Source organism: Aquarana catesbeiana, linkage group LG04 (genome assembly GCF_042186555.1).
Source record: "Aquarana catesbeiana isolate 2022-GZ linkage group LG04, ASM4218655v1, whole genome shotgun sequence".
NCBI lineage: Eukaryota > Metazoa > Chordata > Amphibia > Anura > Ranidae > Aquarana > Aquarana catesbeiana.
Window position 1 is genome coordinate 455533588 of NC_133327.1, and position 19998 is coordinate 455553585.

A 19998-nucleotide genomic window follows, 5' to 3' on the forward strand; every position below is an offset into this window, starting at 1 on the left:
CCTCCTTATGTGAGGCAGCAAGCCTTACGAGACTAGCAGTTTGGTGGCTAGTTATAGCCTAGGGATCTAACTGGATAGTATACTAATGTGTAGGCAGGTAGGTAGAACTTAGGCCCCTACAAATAGCCAAATTAAACCAGAGAGGAGGGGATTTCTGGCTAACAACGGTAATAGCAAAAAACCTTTCATACCCAATTACTTTCAGGACACTTTCTTTAAAAGTGCAACTCTACTTTTGTTGAGAAATACTGTACTCTCCATTGTATGCATTGCAAGGATCTTAGAAAATGTGTTGCAGATTTGTACCTCCCATTGTTCTGTTGAAACTCAAACATGCATTTTTATAATTTCCTGCTCTGTGAGGGCTGTCTGTGTGCTATAATCACATGACTAGCACTAGTGTTGTGCTACAAAAATAACTACTGGGGTCCGTTGCCATGGTTTTAAGTAAGGAGCATTTGAATGATTGGGCAGTTTTAGTCTTTTTTTTTTTTTTTAAACAAAAGTGAAGTTTTCTTTAAAAAAAAATTAAATTTCTGATATATTTAATTTAAATATCTAATACTATAGCAGAAAGGTGTATATGGGGAGATCCCCTCACACTGTTCTGTACCCTTTACAACTATATACCATTTGGTAATCAAAGTGAACACAGCTTCATTGCATTTAATACATTTATTGAACTTTCATTTTGTAAAATGAAAATCTTTAGTAAATCAATCCCAATCAGGTTTAAAGTGACTCTTTCACTACAGGGTCCACATTTTGTAAAGGTATCCCATAAATGGAGACGCTGTATACCTACATTTACAGTGACCTGTGTCTTAAAAATCCAACACATAGCAGATCCCTAAGCCTCTGTAGGTTTCACACTTACAGGTGTGTCCTCCTCCCCCGCTGCAGGATATAGTTTCTGTGGCTGGAATATATACCTTGTAATGACGTAGAAGCCGAAAGGAGATATCACAGCTTGAGGCGGGGGGAAAAGGTATTTGACATACTCAGGAAACAGGCAGGTAAGTAAACTGCATTTTTTACAGGGTGGTGTTAGTATAATTTGGACCCAGAAGTGACAGCTAGAAAGATTTGTGTTTCTACCACCAATAATGTACACTAAAATTGTCTAAAGGAAACAAGATGCACCACACAGATGGTAATAGCACTCAACAATACCAATGATCTTCATTTGAATATGGATTGCTTTTCCTGTATATCACCTATATCAATCCCACTACTCCACACAAATTATTAGATGCGATTTTTTTTTTTTTTTTAATGTACGATTACCTATGAATGAAATTAAGAAATTCAAAAATATTTTTTTTCCACATTGTAACCACTTACACTGTGAGAAACCAGTTTGCTGATGATTTTCTACTTCGTCCATAAAGTCCTTATGGTCACTCCTGTCAAACAGAAAAGATATTGTTGTAGCATGGAGCTGAAACTATGCAAAACAGAATAAAGTGAAATAAAAATGAGCACCGGTTTTCATGCTCATTTTTCTTTCTCTTTATTTTTGAATTAGGGATTTCTAGATTTTTTTTTTTAATTTAAGTACGGTAAGTAAAACACACTTGTACTTAGACTTAAAAATAAAAATGTTTTTATATTTTACCTTTCTTTTGCATCAAGGAAGGCTTTGGCAAAAGGATTGTGCTTAATTTTGAGAGCGGTGATCTGAAAAATGTAGAAGAAAAACATTGCAAATTTCCAAAGGATTTTAAATTGCAGCTTTGCATTTTACTCCATGAATTCCAGCTTTGCATTTTAGCAAAATACCCAAAGTCAATATTTTTACATATCTTAGACCATTATATATAGAGCACACTGTATATAAGTTATTCACAAACCATACATAGTATATCTTACGGCGCTAAGAGAATAATTCTACCCTAAAAAACCTTCCAGGGAACAATATTCACAAAATGAATACGTGAATAAAATATATGTGAATATATCAAAATGTGTACATAAACAAAAAAGAGAAGGGATCTCATAGAGACATATCATAGTCACATATACAAACAGAATATATTAATATCCATCCAGTGACCACACCTAAAATATTGGTCTAATTGAGAAAAATCTCCTCAATAAGTCGACCTGTCATGAAACTATTATATAGTTTATATAAGAAATGACAATAAAATCAGTGCAGTCTCTGTACAGGAGACAGCATGTTGTAATCTTCCTTCAAGGCTCAGATGGTAAACAAAACTTCACACATAATAATGACAAATGTGCATCCGATAATAAAGAAAGGTAATGGGTACAATTACCCCAGGATGTGGACCCACACACCAGCGGTGGTGAGTCAATCAAGCATGGAACAATACTCCACGATGGATCTTCTAACCAGGATTCCTATAGACCAGGTAAGGCGTGACGGCATCCACATCCAGGGAGTTCCATATGGAATAGTGATCATCCGAATCCACCCAACAGAGTATATCATAGGAAAAAAAAGGAAAAAGGCCTCCACATAGAGCAGATAACTCCGGTATAAAAGGTTTATTGGAGTAAAAATGCTTAAAAAATGTACAACAGCATCGCTCATGAGGTGTACAATCCGTGATCACAAACAAAGATAAAAGATTTAAAAAAGCGTGGTATATCGAGCCTGGAAGGCATGTCCCAGTTGAAGTATGTTTAGTACGAAACATGTCGGGTACATAGCCTGCCAGGCTCAATATACCGAGCTTTTTTAATTCTTTTATCTTTGTTTGTGATCACGGTTTGTACACCTCATGAGCGATGCTGTTGTACATTTTTAAAGCATTTTACCCAAATAAACCTTTTATACCGGAGTTATCTGCTCTATGTGGAGCCCTTTTTAATTTTTTTTTCCTATGATATACTCTGCCAGGTGGATTCGGATGATCTCTATTTCATATGGAACTCCCTGGATGTGGATGCCGTCACGCCTTACCTGGTCTATAGGAATCCTGATTAGAAGATCCATTGTGGAGTATCGTTCCATGCTTGATTGACTCACCACCGCTGGTGTATGGGTCCACACCCTGGGGTAAGAGTACCCGTTACCTTTCTTTTCTTAATTATGCACATTTGTCATTATTATGTGTGAAGTTTTGTTTACCATCTGAGCCTTGAAGGAAGATTACAACATTCTGTTTCCTGTACAGAGACTGCACTGATTTTATTGTCGTTTCTTGTATGAACAATATAAGAGTTTCATGACAGGTTGACTTATTGAGGAGACTTTTCTCAATTAGACCAATATTTTAGGTGTGGTCACTGGATGGATATTAATATTTTCTGTTTGTATATGTGACTATGATATGTCTTTATGAGATCCCTTCTCTTTTTTGTTTATGTACACATTTTGATATATTCACATATATTTTATTTACGTATTCATTTAGTCAATATTCTTCCCTGGAAGCGCAACTTTGTTCTATTTTTGGTATAGTATATCTTAGAACATTTGAAAATGAAAAACACAACAATGACAAGAAAGGATTCTAAGCATTTATAATTCTGCTACTGTGCCTAAGCAGTTCACATTGCTTTTGTTTATTCATCAAAACATTACATTTTTAATTGTTTATGGTATTTTTCAGTACTGCTGTACACTTCATAAAACAATCATTTACTTACAACCCTAGGGTTTAGAAAGAAAGCTAGGAATGAGAAAGAGCTATAATAAATGTTTCTCCTGTCTGGAAAATATTGTTATGGAGATATTTCTGTTTTGCCTTGTGTACCAAGTGGCCAGCACTTGCATGTGAATTTTCATGGGTAGGTGAGGATTGGAAGCATAGCTTCTCATAAACTATTACGTCAAAATGAAAACTGGCTGAGTAATGGCATACCCAACAGTTTCCCAAAAGTGAAAACATAAAATTACAAAAGTGTTTATAAAATATCAAGTGGGCCATTTATGATAGTTACTTCTTTATAAAAAAAGAATGGAAAGGAGTAAGGTTTCTAAAAATCTTAATCCCACTAAAGATATATACAAGGTGATTCATTCCATGCTGAAGGTGAGGAAGCAGCACCCTGTTCTTTATTCCCTATTCCTAGAACTCTCTTCTTTGTCCTTCATCTGATTTTATATTCCTAATGTGTTTGCTCTTTGTTATGTTGTTGTCCCCATGCCCTTTTCTGCATTCTTTTTCTTAGATATAAGCCAGAGGTTGACTTGGAAAATATCAACTTTGTTGATGTCATTTCTGGTCAGGGAACACAGGTATGCCATGACCAGGTGCTTTGACTTGTGACATTAGCTGGAGCATGACAGGGCTGCTGACACTTTTAGCCAATTTGCTACCAGTCCAAAGCTCCATGCTGTCTTTGTTATGCATAACATCCTGCATTGTGCGGTTCTGTTTGTGCAGTCTATATATGACAATGAGCATGTGACGTTCTGCAGCAGACAATATTCTATCAACAGGCATGTGGGCAGCAATGGGCTGCATTAAACATGAAAACAATTGCAGAACATTAGTAACTGCTTTTCCCACTCAATTTATAGTAAGTTTGATTCCCCTATGACTAAGGCAGGCCATACATTATGCAATTTTCCACCACGGGCGGAAGGAAAGAAAATTGCTTGATTCCCCCATCAACACAGCCAGTGTTGATGGGGGAATCCCTTCGCAGAGCTATTGTGTTTTGTCGGGCAGTTTTCCCAACCAGGCAAAACATGATTAGTGTTTCTGGCTTATAGCCAATGACCCTAATTATTTGGGAAAAACCTGACAGGCTGGTTGTACACAAGTCAATCAATAGATCGACCTGTGTACAACCAGGTTGCCCATCAATGGACCAAAATTCGGCCAGTCTCTTCTCATTATGTAAGGTTGGCTTAACAAGATGTCCACTTACACCACTAGGATTGGTACACCTTTATTCACCCTGGTACTTAAACACCAACATACACCCACACTAGACTATCATCTTCGACTCCCTCCCAAAATGATGACTATCCACTCTCTACTCTACTTCATAACCAACCATCACCCCACTGATGACCACCAGCATCCCATCCCTGAATGATGAAAACCTTTTTTATTAACAGGCAAACATTTTTATTTTATTTTTTTATGTACAATTACACTTTTGATAGGCCTTTGGAATCAATTTAGAAAGCAATATCAGCATAATAATATACTTTGATTATTAAACAATATACAGTAGATTATTGAATACCCTTAAAGCTTTTTATAAATACACATTACTAAAATATAGGACAATGTGACCCATACCTCTTCATTCTGATAAGCTGTAACAGCTATAAACTGTGTTTCAGGGAACGAATGACTCGTGATCATTTTCTGTGGGCCACCAACACGTACTATATGAATCCTAGGTTCATATTTATGTAAAGAGTTTAACATGATCTAAAAAATAAAAATGGTTACATTTATAACTTACAGAATATTTAAATAAAACAAAATTAGCCCTGAATTGCCCTCATAATATTGATGGTTAACCGTTTGAAGCTTTAATTTGTTGAAGGACAGGATTAGTGCATGTTAGCTTGTCCCATGCATCTTACCAACAAGTCTTAACTTCTTATATTCTGTTATGTTTATATGTTACACAGATGATTTGTTACAGTTTAAGTCTAGATTTTTAGAAGACAGTATACTAAAGGGAATCTTTTTTTTTCCCCAAAGGTCCTGAAAAAATATTGTCATCTGAATAATAATTATATTATTACATTCTGTTAGTATTTAGGGTATATGTTGAAATTTCCTTGTATAATAATAATGATAAAATGAATATACTTTTTTATTGTCCTTGACCATTAACCTATGTTATGGAAGACATACCAAACACCAAATCCTACAGATTGTTATACATATGTTTTTGTAAAATCTGTGATATCATCACCCTACCCACACATTTCATTTAAATTATTTAGACTTGATTTTTTGACTATACAGGATTAGATGGACTGGGCATTAAAAATAACAGGAACATACAAACACATAAATACATATAAAATATTACCTGTCCTTCCCCATTCATTTTATTGGTAAGCTTGACCTTGCTGAAGGAAACCGGGGCTTTCATCCAGTGTGCTCCAAAATTAGGAGAGTCTGGGTGAATATAGACACAGCTAGGAACCTGTGGTTCAGGTTTGCCCCCTGGCACCCATTCTCCATTTACATACTTCCATCGATTATTATCTGCAGTTACGAAGTCCATCAAAAATGAATACATAGCATTTGGGTCAAGGCCAGTAATATTTACTTTTATAACTGGAAACATTCTCCTAAAATAAAGAAAAACAGGTTTGGTTATTACATGTAAAATAAAAGCAGCTCGATAACATCATAAATAAAATACAAATTACAAAAATAATAGAACAATTGCCTCAAATTGAAAAGTAGCTGGGTATTGGAAATCCATATATCTGCTTCATAGTTATGCAGGAGAAATATATGAACAGGTAAAAAAGTATACAAGTCATATAGTCATAGCTGGACAACATTACATATGTATTTGTTAAATTAAAGTCAATTGCAGGCATTCCATGTTTTATTCCATGTAATGATAGTAAATTATAACTGATATCTATATACATACTAATACACTTGGGGTAAAAAAATGATTGTTTCCTCTCATTAAAAAAATGAAATATTGTATATTATTTTATGACATATTATATTATGTTAATCGTATAGGAGCAGTGTATTGAATGCTTCCTTGGGTTTGCAGTGATATTTCATTCACTGTAATAAACCGAACATTTAAAATAAAAAATAAAGCATAATTTTGTATAAACAAAGCAACAAATTAGAAATAATTTTTCAGTAATCCAACCAAACTGCATAAAGCTGCTCTTTGGTTGGCTGCTTTAGGCTGCTGCTACAGTATTGCCCTTAATGCATGATCTTATTAAACAATAATCAATCTTAATTCAGGTGCTATAGATCTTTTATTTTATAAAGTCAATTATTATTATTTTAAAATATTATAACAATCTGTTATGTATATTTTTAAAACTTTGTTTTACTCAAAAAGTATGAGTTATTGTATATCATGTTAATTTCCATACAAATTTGTTTAACTCACAAACGTAGGTGTGAAATTAGAAATATCTTGCATTGAATCAATATTTGATTAGTCACTTTATTAAAGGAGTAATGATTAATGGAATAATGATTTCCTAAAGGAGTTAAGATTCTTCACAAATTAAATCGTAAAAATCATTTATTCGCTTAGCCAACGTGTGAAAAGTAAATTCCCATTTCATTTTTTATTCTAAAGCATGCTATAAAACGATTGTGAATTGGTCACATATGGTGCTCTGCAAGTAAGCATAGTAAAACATTTTTGTTAGCAGCATACATTTCAGAATAATCCCTCTATTTGAAAATGAGAGATATGTTGTAAAGACTTGATAAGCAGAATCTTAGGGTCGAGATTCATGTTTTCAGTAAGTGTAGAAAAGAAAACCTTTGTCGGGTATTTTTGCTGCCTATGTCCCCATTCAAAGATTTCTTCCAACTTCCTGTCTTGATAACAGCCTGTTTGTATCACAGACAGCACTAAGTGCCTGAATGAGGTTTTATTCATTCTTCACTCTACTAAAACGGGGTTTTATTGTTGCTAGCATCCCCTTCCCTCAATTTCCTGTTCCAGTAACAAATTGGAGGAAATCTTGTCACTGGAGTCAGAGACAGCAATGAAAGCCCGACAGAGGTTTCACCCTATCCAAATGCATCCATTAAAATGGTTGACAGTGATGCACTAAAGGGGTAGAGACAATTTACCTTTTAAAGTGAATGTTCACTTATTTTAGTGTTCCCTTCATTCATATAATTCAGTTTATTTAAATTGTCCCCAGACACGATTTTGTATTCAAGGTGAACACACCTTTACCTTATTCACCTTGTTAATTGAACAGCCTCTAAAACCTCATACACACGCTTAGATTTTCGGATGACCGAACCTCCGTTTTTTGTGGCATGCTAGTCTCATGTTGAAAGTGAAGAGGTTACTCACAATACGAAAATTTTCGTACGACAGAATACAATGTCAGAAGTCACATAATGTGTTGAATAGTTTTGTATGTGTTCTTTTGTTTCTGTGCATGCGTAGTCTTGCTCTTACGATTTTTTTCGTATGAAAACCATGCTAATGAAACGAAAATTGGACGTTGAGTTCACATCTGACAAAAAATGTTATACTCTGCAAATCCAGCTTTTGTCTGAAGAAAAAGTGAAATCGGCTGTCGAAAGCACCGTACTAACGATCTGAAAATCGGCAGACAGCTCATCGTACAAATTTTTCCATCTGATTTTCGTATTGTGTGTATGAGCCTTAATCCTTTAGTAAATTAACCCCTACCTGTGAAACATCACTGATTTATGAATGACATGTAAAAGGTTTCAGAAAAGCTTCATGTTGTGTCCAATTTAACATTGCATAATAATTTTTGTAAAGAGCATGAAGCGTACGTTTGGCTGCCCCTTTAAAGAGAACCTGTGCTTAGACAAATACATAGGCTGCCATTGCTTGTCATATTGATCCACAGGCTTCAATATCTTATGTATCCCTGACCTAGATTAGTAGTCAGTAAAGTCAGAACTCCTGATCTATGTATTCTAGATTATGTAGAGCCCATTCGTTTCTAATTTTAAATAGAGTAGGTGGCAGTTGTCAATTGAAGGTTGTTCTCAATTCCTGTTCCTGTGACAACTCTAACATTTTTGGATTCCCCATCACTTTACTGGACACAGTACTCACCAGAGTGAGGACAAATCCCCATAGCATTACTTAGTATGCAAAATATAATTGCAACTAAATCTTGAGCAGTGACATATTTGCTGTGCTCCGCAAGTGCTCACTATTTAGAGCAGGGATCCTCAAACTGCGGACCTCCAGCTGTTGCAGAACTACACTTCCCATGAGGCATAGTAAAACTCTGACATTCACAGACATGACAAGGCATGATGGGAATTGAAGTTCCTGAACAACTGGAGGGCCATAGTTTGAAGACCCCTGATTTAGAGAACTGCAAAGGATCCCTTTTATTGGAATATATTTAAATTGATCTGGCTGCAGTAGAAGCTTTTAAGGAAACTTGCAGCGAGGACTGTTTATGGTTTAAATCAGTATTAAACCCAAAAGCAAACATGTATTATATTGCAGCTTACTAATCCTTTGATATGATGGCTGCAATAGTTTTCTTTTTTAAGCCGTCTTTCTTCTTCTTTATTCTCACCTGGTGATTTGGCCAGTAAGTCTGTTGTTTTTCAACAGAACAAGCTGTCCTGCAGACGTAGCAGTTGGAAGGAGACAAACCATTTACCAGTGGCAGGGGTACTTACAATGATCAGCTTTAAATTATGCAAGCAAAACCATTATCCCAAAAGTAACAAATCTGTTGTTGTAACTGCTTATAAAGTGAGTGTTAGCTAGAGTTTGGCTTCAGTTTATCAGTGTATCCAAATCTGCTAGTACAACTAACACCCCCCCCCCCCCCCCAGACTGATAATGTTGCTGTTTCTACATGCCCCCTGTTCTCCTTCAATCTAGAAAGAGAAAACCTTTAAAAAAGAAAACAAATTCAGCCACCACATCTAATGATTGGTAAATCGCAATATATAAAATTTTTGGTTTTCAGTTTAATAACACTTTAAGCTGAAGATGGCATCCACTGCTAAAATGATGCTTACCCAGAGAAGATATAAACAGGGTACACCCTTTTCTCTCAGGACAGCAGTCTCTTGTCAGGGAAAAGGATATTTTCAATAGATATCTCTAAAGGCCCATACACACAATACGAAAATTGGAAGTAAAATTTTGTCCAGCGAACGATCTTCCGATTTTGGGAATGTTAGTACAGTGCTTTCGACAGCCGATTCCGTTTTTTTGTCCGACAAAAGCTGGATGTGCAGATTAAAAAAATGTTGTCAGATGTAAACTCAACATCTTATTTTCGTATAATTAGTACGGTGTTCATACGAAAAAAATCATAAGAGCGAGACTACGCATACTCAGAAACGAAAGAATACATACAAAACTATTCAACACATTACGTCACTTCTGAAGTTGTATTCTATCATACAAGAATTTTCGTATGGTGAATAACCTCTTCACTTTCGACATGAGACTAGCATGCAACCAAAAATGGACGAAAGGTCGCCCAAAAACCTGATTGTGTGTGCGAGGCTTTAATTAAGGACAAAGAGTTGTAGGATTAGACTCCTTAGTACTTATACCACTAACCTGGCTGCTCTTTGTGATTTATTCCTGCATTCAAAATTTGGTGACCCTGGAAAGACTTTGGTGGATATAGTTTGGTGCCCTGGTAGTGGTATGCACTTTGCTGGTTGTCATTGTACATACTTTGTACAATGACACTTTGGCATGAAATTCATTTTTTACATACAGCATTTTTGGTACAAAAAAATAAGTTTAGTATTTTTTTCCATGCAGAATGGCGGTGTAACCTTTTGCATGATGAAATTTGTATGAATAATGTGAAAAATAAGAAGCAGCCTGGGAAATTGTACACTTTTAATGCATTTCTTAATAGACTTTAGTCTATTAAGCCTATTGCAATAAGTTTCAGGATCCTTGGGACACACAGAAGCACTCTTTTAAGAAAGACATGTATTTGTAGGCAACTGGAGTGCAATAAAGCACATTAGTACACTTTTTATGGTGATGGGTTACCTTTAAAGTCAAACTCCAGCCAAAACTTTTGTTCTAAGTTCTGAATAGAGTGGGGAAGGGTTAGGCCTTTTGTCAGGTTTTATTGATGTCTGTATCGCCATTGGGAGACTTTCACTTTTTAGCCCTGTAACACCAGGAGAAGAAATGAGGGCAGTCACTAGGGCAGGAAGATACAGTGCAATAAAAAACTCACAGAGGTACTAGCCTATACTCACTCCATTTATAAAAACAGTGTTTTGTTGTGGCCTCTATCCACATTAGAGGATGTTCCCTTTAGTTACTGTAGCTCTGACATCCTCCCACCTGGCCCTAGCATAGCGAGAGGAAATCTTCCTAATGTGGACACAGACAGCAAAAAGTACCTACCAGGGGTTCCAACCCTTCCCCACTCTACCCAAAACAAAAACGGTTTTGGCTGTGGTTTGGCTTTTAATTAGAAAAAAAACATTTAACCTAACATTTTATACTACTGTTTACAAGATACATCACTATCAGTAACGTTTGAATTACTGCACACCACATTGATATATTCTAGAGTTTGGCAACTGAGTGTAATGGTGGCAATACACTTAACAACCTGATCAAACCATTCTTCACAGAATGGGATATTATGATCGGATCTATGAATACACATACTGTGCCATCCATCAATTTAAAGATAAAACTATTTAATAAAAATTATTCTGAATGGTCTGAACAGAAAATCTGATCATAGGAAAGTAGACAATACAGTATGATCATTAAGTGTATGACCCATCAAACAAACTTTTCAATCTTCCTATCGTTTTTTTCAATCTGACAGTAAATCTATAAAAAATATGATCATATATAAAATTGTTCTATGTATGGCAACCATAAGGCTCGATTCACATCTATGCATGTTGCTTTTGAGCATTTTTGGAGTTTTTTTTGTGATGCTTGCCACATTTTTGAGCAGCGTTTTTGCCGCGTTTTGCGTGTTTTTTTTTTTTTACAGTTTTTTTAACTTAATAAAATTTAAAAAAAAAACCCCGCCAAAAACGCATCAAAAACGCATCAAAAACGCTGTAAAAATGCTGCAAAAATGCTGCACTTGTGTTTTTGATGCTGGTCCATTGATTTCTATTATATGCAAAATGCTGCATTTTGCATGTAAAAAAGTCCCTGACCCTTTCCAAAAATGCAGAGGTACAAAAAAGGCATTGATGTGAACATGTTCCATAGGAACCCATGTTAAAAAATGCAAAATGCATCAAAAAACGCGCTAGTGTGAATGGAGCCTAAGCCTTAACTTGTGACCAATGAGATGGAATGTACTAGATATGGCAGTACCCAGCACTTGACAAGATTTTCAAAGAACAGAAAACTTGTACTATATTGTTTGTTCATCTAGGGATAGCATGTCACCTACAGTAAGTACTATAGTAGAAATATGTACATTAGAATTCACAGAGGGGCAAACGTTCAAATCAAGTCAATATGGTTATTCATTTAATTATATAATTTAATTAAAAATTTGTATCTTAAAGTTCAATCTGTTTTATTCTTCATTATACCTTATTTATGCTTTTAAAGAAGTAAAAAAAAGGGCTGTTAAAATAGGGTAAATCAGTACAATATTCTAGATAATAAAGAAAATTAAATATTTTACTATATGTTACAGTTTAAACTAGCTATAAAACAGCAAACAAAAGCAGACTGCGACAAGGTTGCCAAGAATTCCAAATTCTCACTCTACTGAAGCACCATATATTGTCAAAATCATTGAAAATAAACTTAATTTATGTCCCATTCTCTTTTATATTCTAGATGTAGATTTTATGTAAAAAGTACTTAGACATGAAAGAAATTATTTCCAAATTATAAAAAAAAAACCTGGATGCATTCTCCAGCCTAAAGGACTCTAAATAAAAATGCTTATCTCCCATACACATTGTAATTATTAATTCAGTTGCTAGACACATATGAAAACATTTGATGAAAAACTTACCTGCCATTTTTGGTGACTATCATTTCATTTGTGAGTTCTTTAAATCTTAACCATAAATCGGTTTCCTCTAATGCAACTTTAAGTTCCCTCTCTGTAGGGTCTCCCTTGTCACTGCCAGCCTGTAGCTCATTTTTTACAGCAGTGAGAAGATGATCCATCCTGCACCCTGAGTTCTTGCTACAGCTTTCTGTTCCACTGATACTCATGTTTAAGTGCCAACTTAAGTGACAACACTAGTGAATGCCGTCTTCCAACAATCCACAACCCCCCGAGACTTCTGCCTTTCTAAATCAAAGCTGATGCCACACAGAAGATCAGATGCTCTTGAGAGTTTCATGATTGGTGGTTAGTTTCTTTTGATCTTCATTACTGTTGCTGCTGATTGGTCAGTGAATGTTCCTCCAGGTTTTCAGAAGCTTCTCTGGTTAATTGCCCTTTAGATTAAGTGAGAGTGTATGTAAATATCTAAATGTTTGCACCTACATGGAAAAGCAGAGGTGCCATAAGGAAGAGGTGTGTCCCAAAGCCCCATAACCTGCTTTAAGTGTAATAGCCTTCATTAGGAATTAACACCTGGCAGAATTAAAATTTCAAATCTGAGGCTTAAAAACAAGAGGTGTCTAGGTAAATGGACTTCCATGTTTTCCTGTCACTTATGGGTGCTGTCTTGGAGACAAAACTCTACAGGAAATCATGTTCTTCCTTTTCCCTTAATTCATCAAACGAAAAAACTTTAGTTAGCCAAGTGAAAGAATTCTATAAATAAAATACCCTAAGCTAGGCATACACAATTAGATTTTTATGTGGATGTTCATAGAAAAATCGTTTGTCAGAATGCTCTTTCTTGCTATCATTTAGTCAACTAATTTAATTCAAAAGCCCTTAACATTTTGCCCAGACCTGCTACAGTAATTGAATAAAATTCCAACTGCATGAGGGTACATGCATACAGCCAAAAAGATTTTTACTGATCATATAGGCATACTTTTTCTGGCAAAAAAACATGTAGATGCCTATGCATTTAAAAGCATAACATTTTAGTTCTTTATCCTCCTGCTCTGTTTTTAAGCTTAGAATGCACTTTTTGCATCTATGAATATATGCACAAGCATATATGCAGGATTCAGATGCAGGATTTTTCAAATAAAAAATGCATTTTTCTTTTTAAAATGGTGTGCATGTACTCCTAAACAGGTTCAATGCACAATTTTTCCAAAATGAAAGCCATATTCAAAGTTAGAATTTCATTAGTTCAAGAAAAAAAATTCAGTCTGCCCCTTTTGAATTTTTTCATCACTATGGTAGAAAATAAAATTCAATTTGACACCATTAATCATTGGGAAATCAATCAAGTGCTCCTTGAATTAATTTTTTCTACAAAATTCTACATGGTGTATGAGACGCTTTAGACATGTTCCCTGAATTCTGACAGAGCACAAAGGCTTATCCACTTTAAAGATCCCAAAAATTTAGGAGATCTTAAATGGTGTCCAGGTTATTACAATGTATAACTTCTTTACTATCCCCTGACAGCTGAGATCTCTTGTTACTGACTGTTGCTTAGTTTTACCTTCCCATGGGAACAAAGGGCTGAAGTAGGAAGGTGAAGATCAGCAGGAAATACTTAATTTCCCCATACACAATAGCATTCTGTTTACACAAGAGCTCAACGTGCTACCCAAAAAATATTCAATATGCAAGGAGAGCAGTGCATCATCTGCAACTGTGTACGTATATGTATCTTATAGGCATGTAAATGCAAGGAATATATCATATTAAAATATATAACAATAGTAAATGCTGAAATTCACCCTTAAAATGTCAGAATGTAATGTGTATTGCATGTGTTTTCCACACTTAACATATGAATGGAGGCTCTGTCCAGGTACACTTCTCTCTATTGAACAGTCACACTACGCCACCAGCTATATATCTACATATACACCTTTATCCAAGCTATTAGCATAGCTGGCTGACCAGTACCAATAAAACAGTAGCCCCAATTCCATTCTCTAACCTAAAAGATGCAAATGTTTGCTTTTCCAGCTTCAGTATTAGATGAAATAGTACTCTGAAATGGATGCAAACCTTGCATCATTTTATACTCCTAAAAAAAAAGAAACCTTCAAGAAATATTAAAAGTACATATTACTATAATTATTCAGTAAATAAATGTTTATGTATATATGTGTTTACTCCACTTACTATTTTTAACCCCTTTTAATCCCTATGATGTATGCATTTATTATTCAAAATACTGTATATTTGTATTTCTCTTATTTAATTACAGCTGGGGCTATCTATGACTAGCAATTAAAGAAATTTTAAGATACAGTGTATTAATACCATTATTAATGGTTTGGTGGAGCAGGGAGAAGGGAAGGTCATGATATACGTGGAAGTTAGTAAATGTTTGATTCTCCTCCTGCTAACTAGACATCTATTTGGTAGTCTTGTGTCCAATACTGTAGTAATAGAAGGGTTTGGGTAACATCTATACAAATAAGTAGATCATATAATATACAGAGGGTAAGCCTAGGTTTCCACTAATGCTGCTGCATAATCATATGTTTTTCAATGTGTTTTTTGTAGCCTATTTTTGCTTGTTTTTAAAGGCATGTGTTTTTCTGCTTCATGCATTTTTGTAGGAGGAGGAGACTGGCTGTTAATAATGATAAAACTATGTTAGTCTGTACTCTTGTGAACAGACTAGAATATACTGCAAGGACTTGTGGTAGCATAATATCTCCCAATCCTATATACCAAGGTTTTTGTAATATTATCCCTGGGCTCTCTGCTTCAACAAAGCCAACCTGGTTGTTGTGTATGAGTGGTTGGAGGCATGCATATTGATATACAAAGCCAATATCTTTGAGAACAGTGGTCAATGTTCAACAAAGACAATAGAAACTTATACAGGGAGATTTGTTTCATCTCTGTGTATCATCTGAGGCTATCCACTTTAACTACTTCAGATCTGCGCTATAGCCGAATGACGGCTACAGCGCGGATCTACATTGCCGGGAGCACGTCTATTGAGGTCGTCCCCTTTCCCTGTTCCCCACGCGCTCTCGTGAGTGCATTGGGGAAAACCTGTGTTGGCCATTTCCCTTAGACACAGCCAATGACAGATCGCTGTAAATGGCCAATCACAATGGCCGTTTACAGCGCGATCGGCGGGGCCAATGAGAGATGATCTCAAATGTAAACATATGAGATCATCTCTCATTGCCGGCTCTCCCTCCTCACACAGAAACTGAGTGTGAGGAGGGAGAGCTTCTGTGAAGAATCGTGAGTGATTCCCAGTGATTTGACAGTAAAAATAAACAGTGCCCAAACAGTGCCCAATCAGTGCCCAATCAGTACCACAATGACAATTAGCATTTATAGCTAGTGCCTTCTGTGCCCACCTGTGCGCATCAGTGCCCACCTGTGCCATCAGTGCCCATCTGTGCCTGTCAGTGCCCATCTGTGCCCGTCTGTGCCCATCTGTGCCCGTCTGTGCCGCCTCTGCACATCTGTGCAATCAGTGCACATCTGTGCCACCTCATCAGTGCCAATCTGTGACACCTCATGAGTGCCCATCTGTGCCACCTCATCAGTGCCAATCAGTACCCATCTGTACCAATCAGTGCCCATCTGTGCCACCTCATCAGTGCACATCTGTGCAATCAATTAGTACACATCCATGCCGCTTCATCAATGCCCATCTGTGCTGCCTCATCGGTGCCTGCCTGAGGCACCTCAACAGTGCCCATCTGTGCCAACTCAACAGTGCACATCTGTGCAATCAATCAGTGCACATCTGTGCCGACTCATCAGTGCACATCTGTGCCACATCATCAGTGCCCATCTATGCCACCTCATCAGTGCCCATCTGTGCCACCTCAGTGCCACCTCATCAGTGCATATCTGTGCCGCCTCATTAGTGCACATCTGTGCAATCAATCAGTGCACATCTGTGCTGCTTCATCAGTGCCCATCTGTGCAGCCTCATCAGTGCCCATCTGTGCTACCCCATCAGTGAATATCTGTGCCACCTCATTAGTGCCCATCTGTGCCGCCTCATCAGTGCACATCTGTGCCGTCAATCAGTGCACATCAGTGCACTTCTGTGCTCATCAGTGCCGCCTCATCAGTGCCCATCAGTGCAGTCTCATCACCACCAGCAACCATGTTCAAAACATGCTTTTCCGCTGAGGAGGCATACCAAATACTTTCCACAGCCGACGAGAGCAACGAGGAGCTTTCTTTTTCGGATTCCCTTTCAAATTCGGATTCTGAGTCTGACGTAAATTATGAGCCAGTCCTAAGTAGTGGAGCACTGACAGTCTCAGAGGAGGAAGATATTCTGCCCGCCAAACAAAGGCGTTCTGGTGAGGAGGCAGTGGCATCCACCAGCACCACAGTGGCATCCACCAGCACCGCAGTGCCATTCATCAGCACGGCAGTACCTCGGCAAGAAAGGCCAAGTACCAGTGGGGTGTCACCTCAGCCCCAAAGGGTTAGGACTAGGGATGGGCTGAACACCCAACGGTTCGGTTCGCACCAGAACATGTGAACAGGCAAGAAATTTGTTTGAACACGCGAACACCGTTAAAGTCTATGGGACACGAACATGATAAATCAAAAGTGCTAATTTTAAAGGCTTACATGCATGGTGTTGTCTTAAAAAGTGTTTTGGGACCCGGGTCCTGCCCCAGGGGACATGTATCAATGCAAAAAAAAGTTTTAAAAAGGTTCTTTTAAATTTCGTACCTGGGGGTGTCTATAGTATGCCTGTAAAGTGGCGCATGTTTCCCGTGTTTACAACAGTCCAAGAGCAAAATTACATTTCTAAAGTAAAAAAAGTCATTGAATAGTACTCGTGGCTATAATGAATTGTTGGTCCCGGCAATACACATAAAAATTCATTGATAAAAACAACATGCGATTCCCCCACAGGGGAACCCCGAACCAGGTCTGGTATGGATATTAAGGGGAACCCAGAGCCAAAATTTAAGAAGAAAATGGCGTGGGGGTCCCCCTCAAAATCCATACCAGACCCTTCAAGGCTGGTATGGGTTTTAAGGGAAACCCCGCACCAAAATTTAAACAAAAAATGTCGTGGGGTCCGCCCAAAAATCCATACCAGACCCTTCTCCGAGCACACAACCTGGCAGGCCACAGGAAAAGAGGGGGGGACGAGAGAGCGCCCCCCCTCATGAACCGTACCAGGCCACATGCCCTCAACATTGAGAGGATGCTTTGGGGTAGCCCCCAAAGCACCTTGTCCCCATGTTGATGGGGAAAAGGGCCTCATCCCCACAACCCTTGGTGGTTGTGGGGGTCTGCGGGCGGGGGGCTTATTGGAAAATGGAAGCCCCCTTTAACAAGGGGACGCCCAGATCCTCCCCCCATGTTAAATGGTAAATGGGGTACCCCTACCATTTCACAAAAAATGTATGAAAATGGTAAAAAAAAAAAAACAATACACGCCTTGGGACGAATCCTTTATTAAAAAAAATAAAAAATAAAACTGTTCCACGGAGTCTTCTTCTTCTTGCGCTCCGACGGACCGAAAAAGAAAAAAAAAAAGTCACACTTCGCCTACGATCTGCCTCCATGAGAGGCACCCGCTGTAATGACCGGCAGCTCTCAGGTGACAACTCTTTTATAACTTTATAACAATGATGTCGCCGGGTGACCACACCCCCCTCTGACGCACAGGGACATCCCTATGGCTTTCCTGTAGCGTCAGAGGGGGGCGGGGGCCAATAATTCTTTACTTCAGGTTGCCTGAAGTAAAGAATTATTTCACATTTTCTCCGCATGTCAGCAGAAGAAATCATCACTTTATTATTGGACTTTTGTTTTGAACACTTATATTGCAGATTATTTTTGATTTACTGTTATACTTTTGTGTTTTTCACTGATGTAGCGCTGTCTCATTTATATTTTATTTACAGTTCTTGTCTAGTGTCCTCTCTTTCCTATGTCTTGCACCATGTTTGATGAGGATCCCTCTGACAAGAGGTTTGTGGGTGGACCAGACCAAGCTGAGGTTTGACCCAGGGTTGACATTGGTTTTAACCACTTCAGCCCCGGAAGATTTGGCTGCTCAATGACCAGGCCATTTTTTGCGTTATGGCACTGCGTCGCTTTAACTGACAATTGTGCGGCTGTGCAATGTTGTACCCAAACAAAATTGATGTCCTTTTTTTCCCACAAATAGAGCTTTCTTTTGGTGGTATTTGATTGCCTCTGCAGTTTTTATTTTTTGCGCTATAATCAAAAGAAGACCAACAATTTTGAAAAAAAACACATCTTTTACTTTTTACTATAATAAATATCTCACATTTTTTATAAAAAAAAAAAAAAGTTTTTCCTCAATTTTGGCCGATATGTATTCTTCTACATATTTTTGGTGAAAAAAATCACACTAAACGTTTATTGATTGGTTTGCGCAAAAGTTATAGTGTCTACAAAATAAGGGATAGATTTATGGCGTTTTTATTATTATTATTTTTTTAAATAATAATGGCGGCAATCTACTATTTTTATCGGGACTACGATATTGTGGCAGACAAATTGGACACTTTTGACACATTTTTGGGACCACTGACAATTATACAGTGATCAGTGCTATAAAAATGTACTGATTACTGTATAAATGTCACTGGCAGGGAAGGGGTTAAAACTCGGTGGCGATCAAAGGGTTAACTGTGCTCCCTAGGTGTGTTCTAACTATAGGGGAGATGGGACTGTCTAGGAGGAGAGAGAGATCGGTGTTCATACTTAGTATGAACACACAATCTGTATCTACTCCCCTGTTTACACACACACAGATCCTGGTTCTCACTCGAGCGATCGCAGGTGCCCGGCGGTCATTGTGCCCGCTGGGCACTCGGATCAGCTCCAGGCACATGCTACTGGCGCAGGCCCCTAGTGGCCAAAGGGCGAAGCGGCATAAGGTAACGTTTTGCCCAGCCGTGCTATTCTACCACAGCGTAGAAGTTGGATCTTGTATCACTGTATCTCCTTGTAATAAGCTTTCATTAAATAGCTATTATGTGTTTTGGGAAGGGATATTAGGCTGTAAAGTTGGATTGTGATAGTGGTGTGGTCGGAGAATATGATTTTGTTAATGAATGTCAAAGTCACTGAGAAACGCCCTTATGTTTCACTAGGAAGTGGTTGATTCATGAAAAAACTTTGTGTACTGGCTGGTAAAAAAGTGTATTCTTCATTGGACGCATGTTAGATGCACTGGATGTCACATAGTTGATATTAATGTAGTAAATGTTTCAGTTTCTTTAGTACTGGACTAAGTAATGGAAATACGAGAAAACAAAATTCTGTTGGCAGGGGATGTTTTATGAGGGAAC

The 19998-nt window shown here is 37.6% G+C and overlaps 1 protein-coding gene across 1 annotated transcript in view; it reads right to left on the reverse strand.

Annotated features, from left to right (window-relative positions):
- Positions 1 to 12837, reverse strand: part of LOC141141552 (T-box transcription factor T-like) — a 28609-nt gene extending 15772 nt beyond the window's left edge. Inside the window, exons 1-5 of the mRNA XM_073629146.1 lie at positions 12632 to 12837; positions 5983 to 6247; positions 5232 to 5366; positions 1619 to 1680; positions 1341 to 1406 (exon numbers count right to left, since the gene is read on the reverse strand). Of these exons, the coding sequence (XP_073485247.1) occupies positions 1341 to 1406; positions 1619 to 1680; positions 5232 to 5366; positions 5983 to 6247; positions 12632 to 12837 (734 nt within the window). The remainder of the gene's footprint in view (positions 1 to 1340; positions 1407 to 1618; positions 1681 to 5231; positions 5367 to 5982; positions 6248 to 12631) is intronic.
- Positions 12838 to 19998: the final 7161 nt, after the last annotated feature.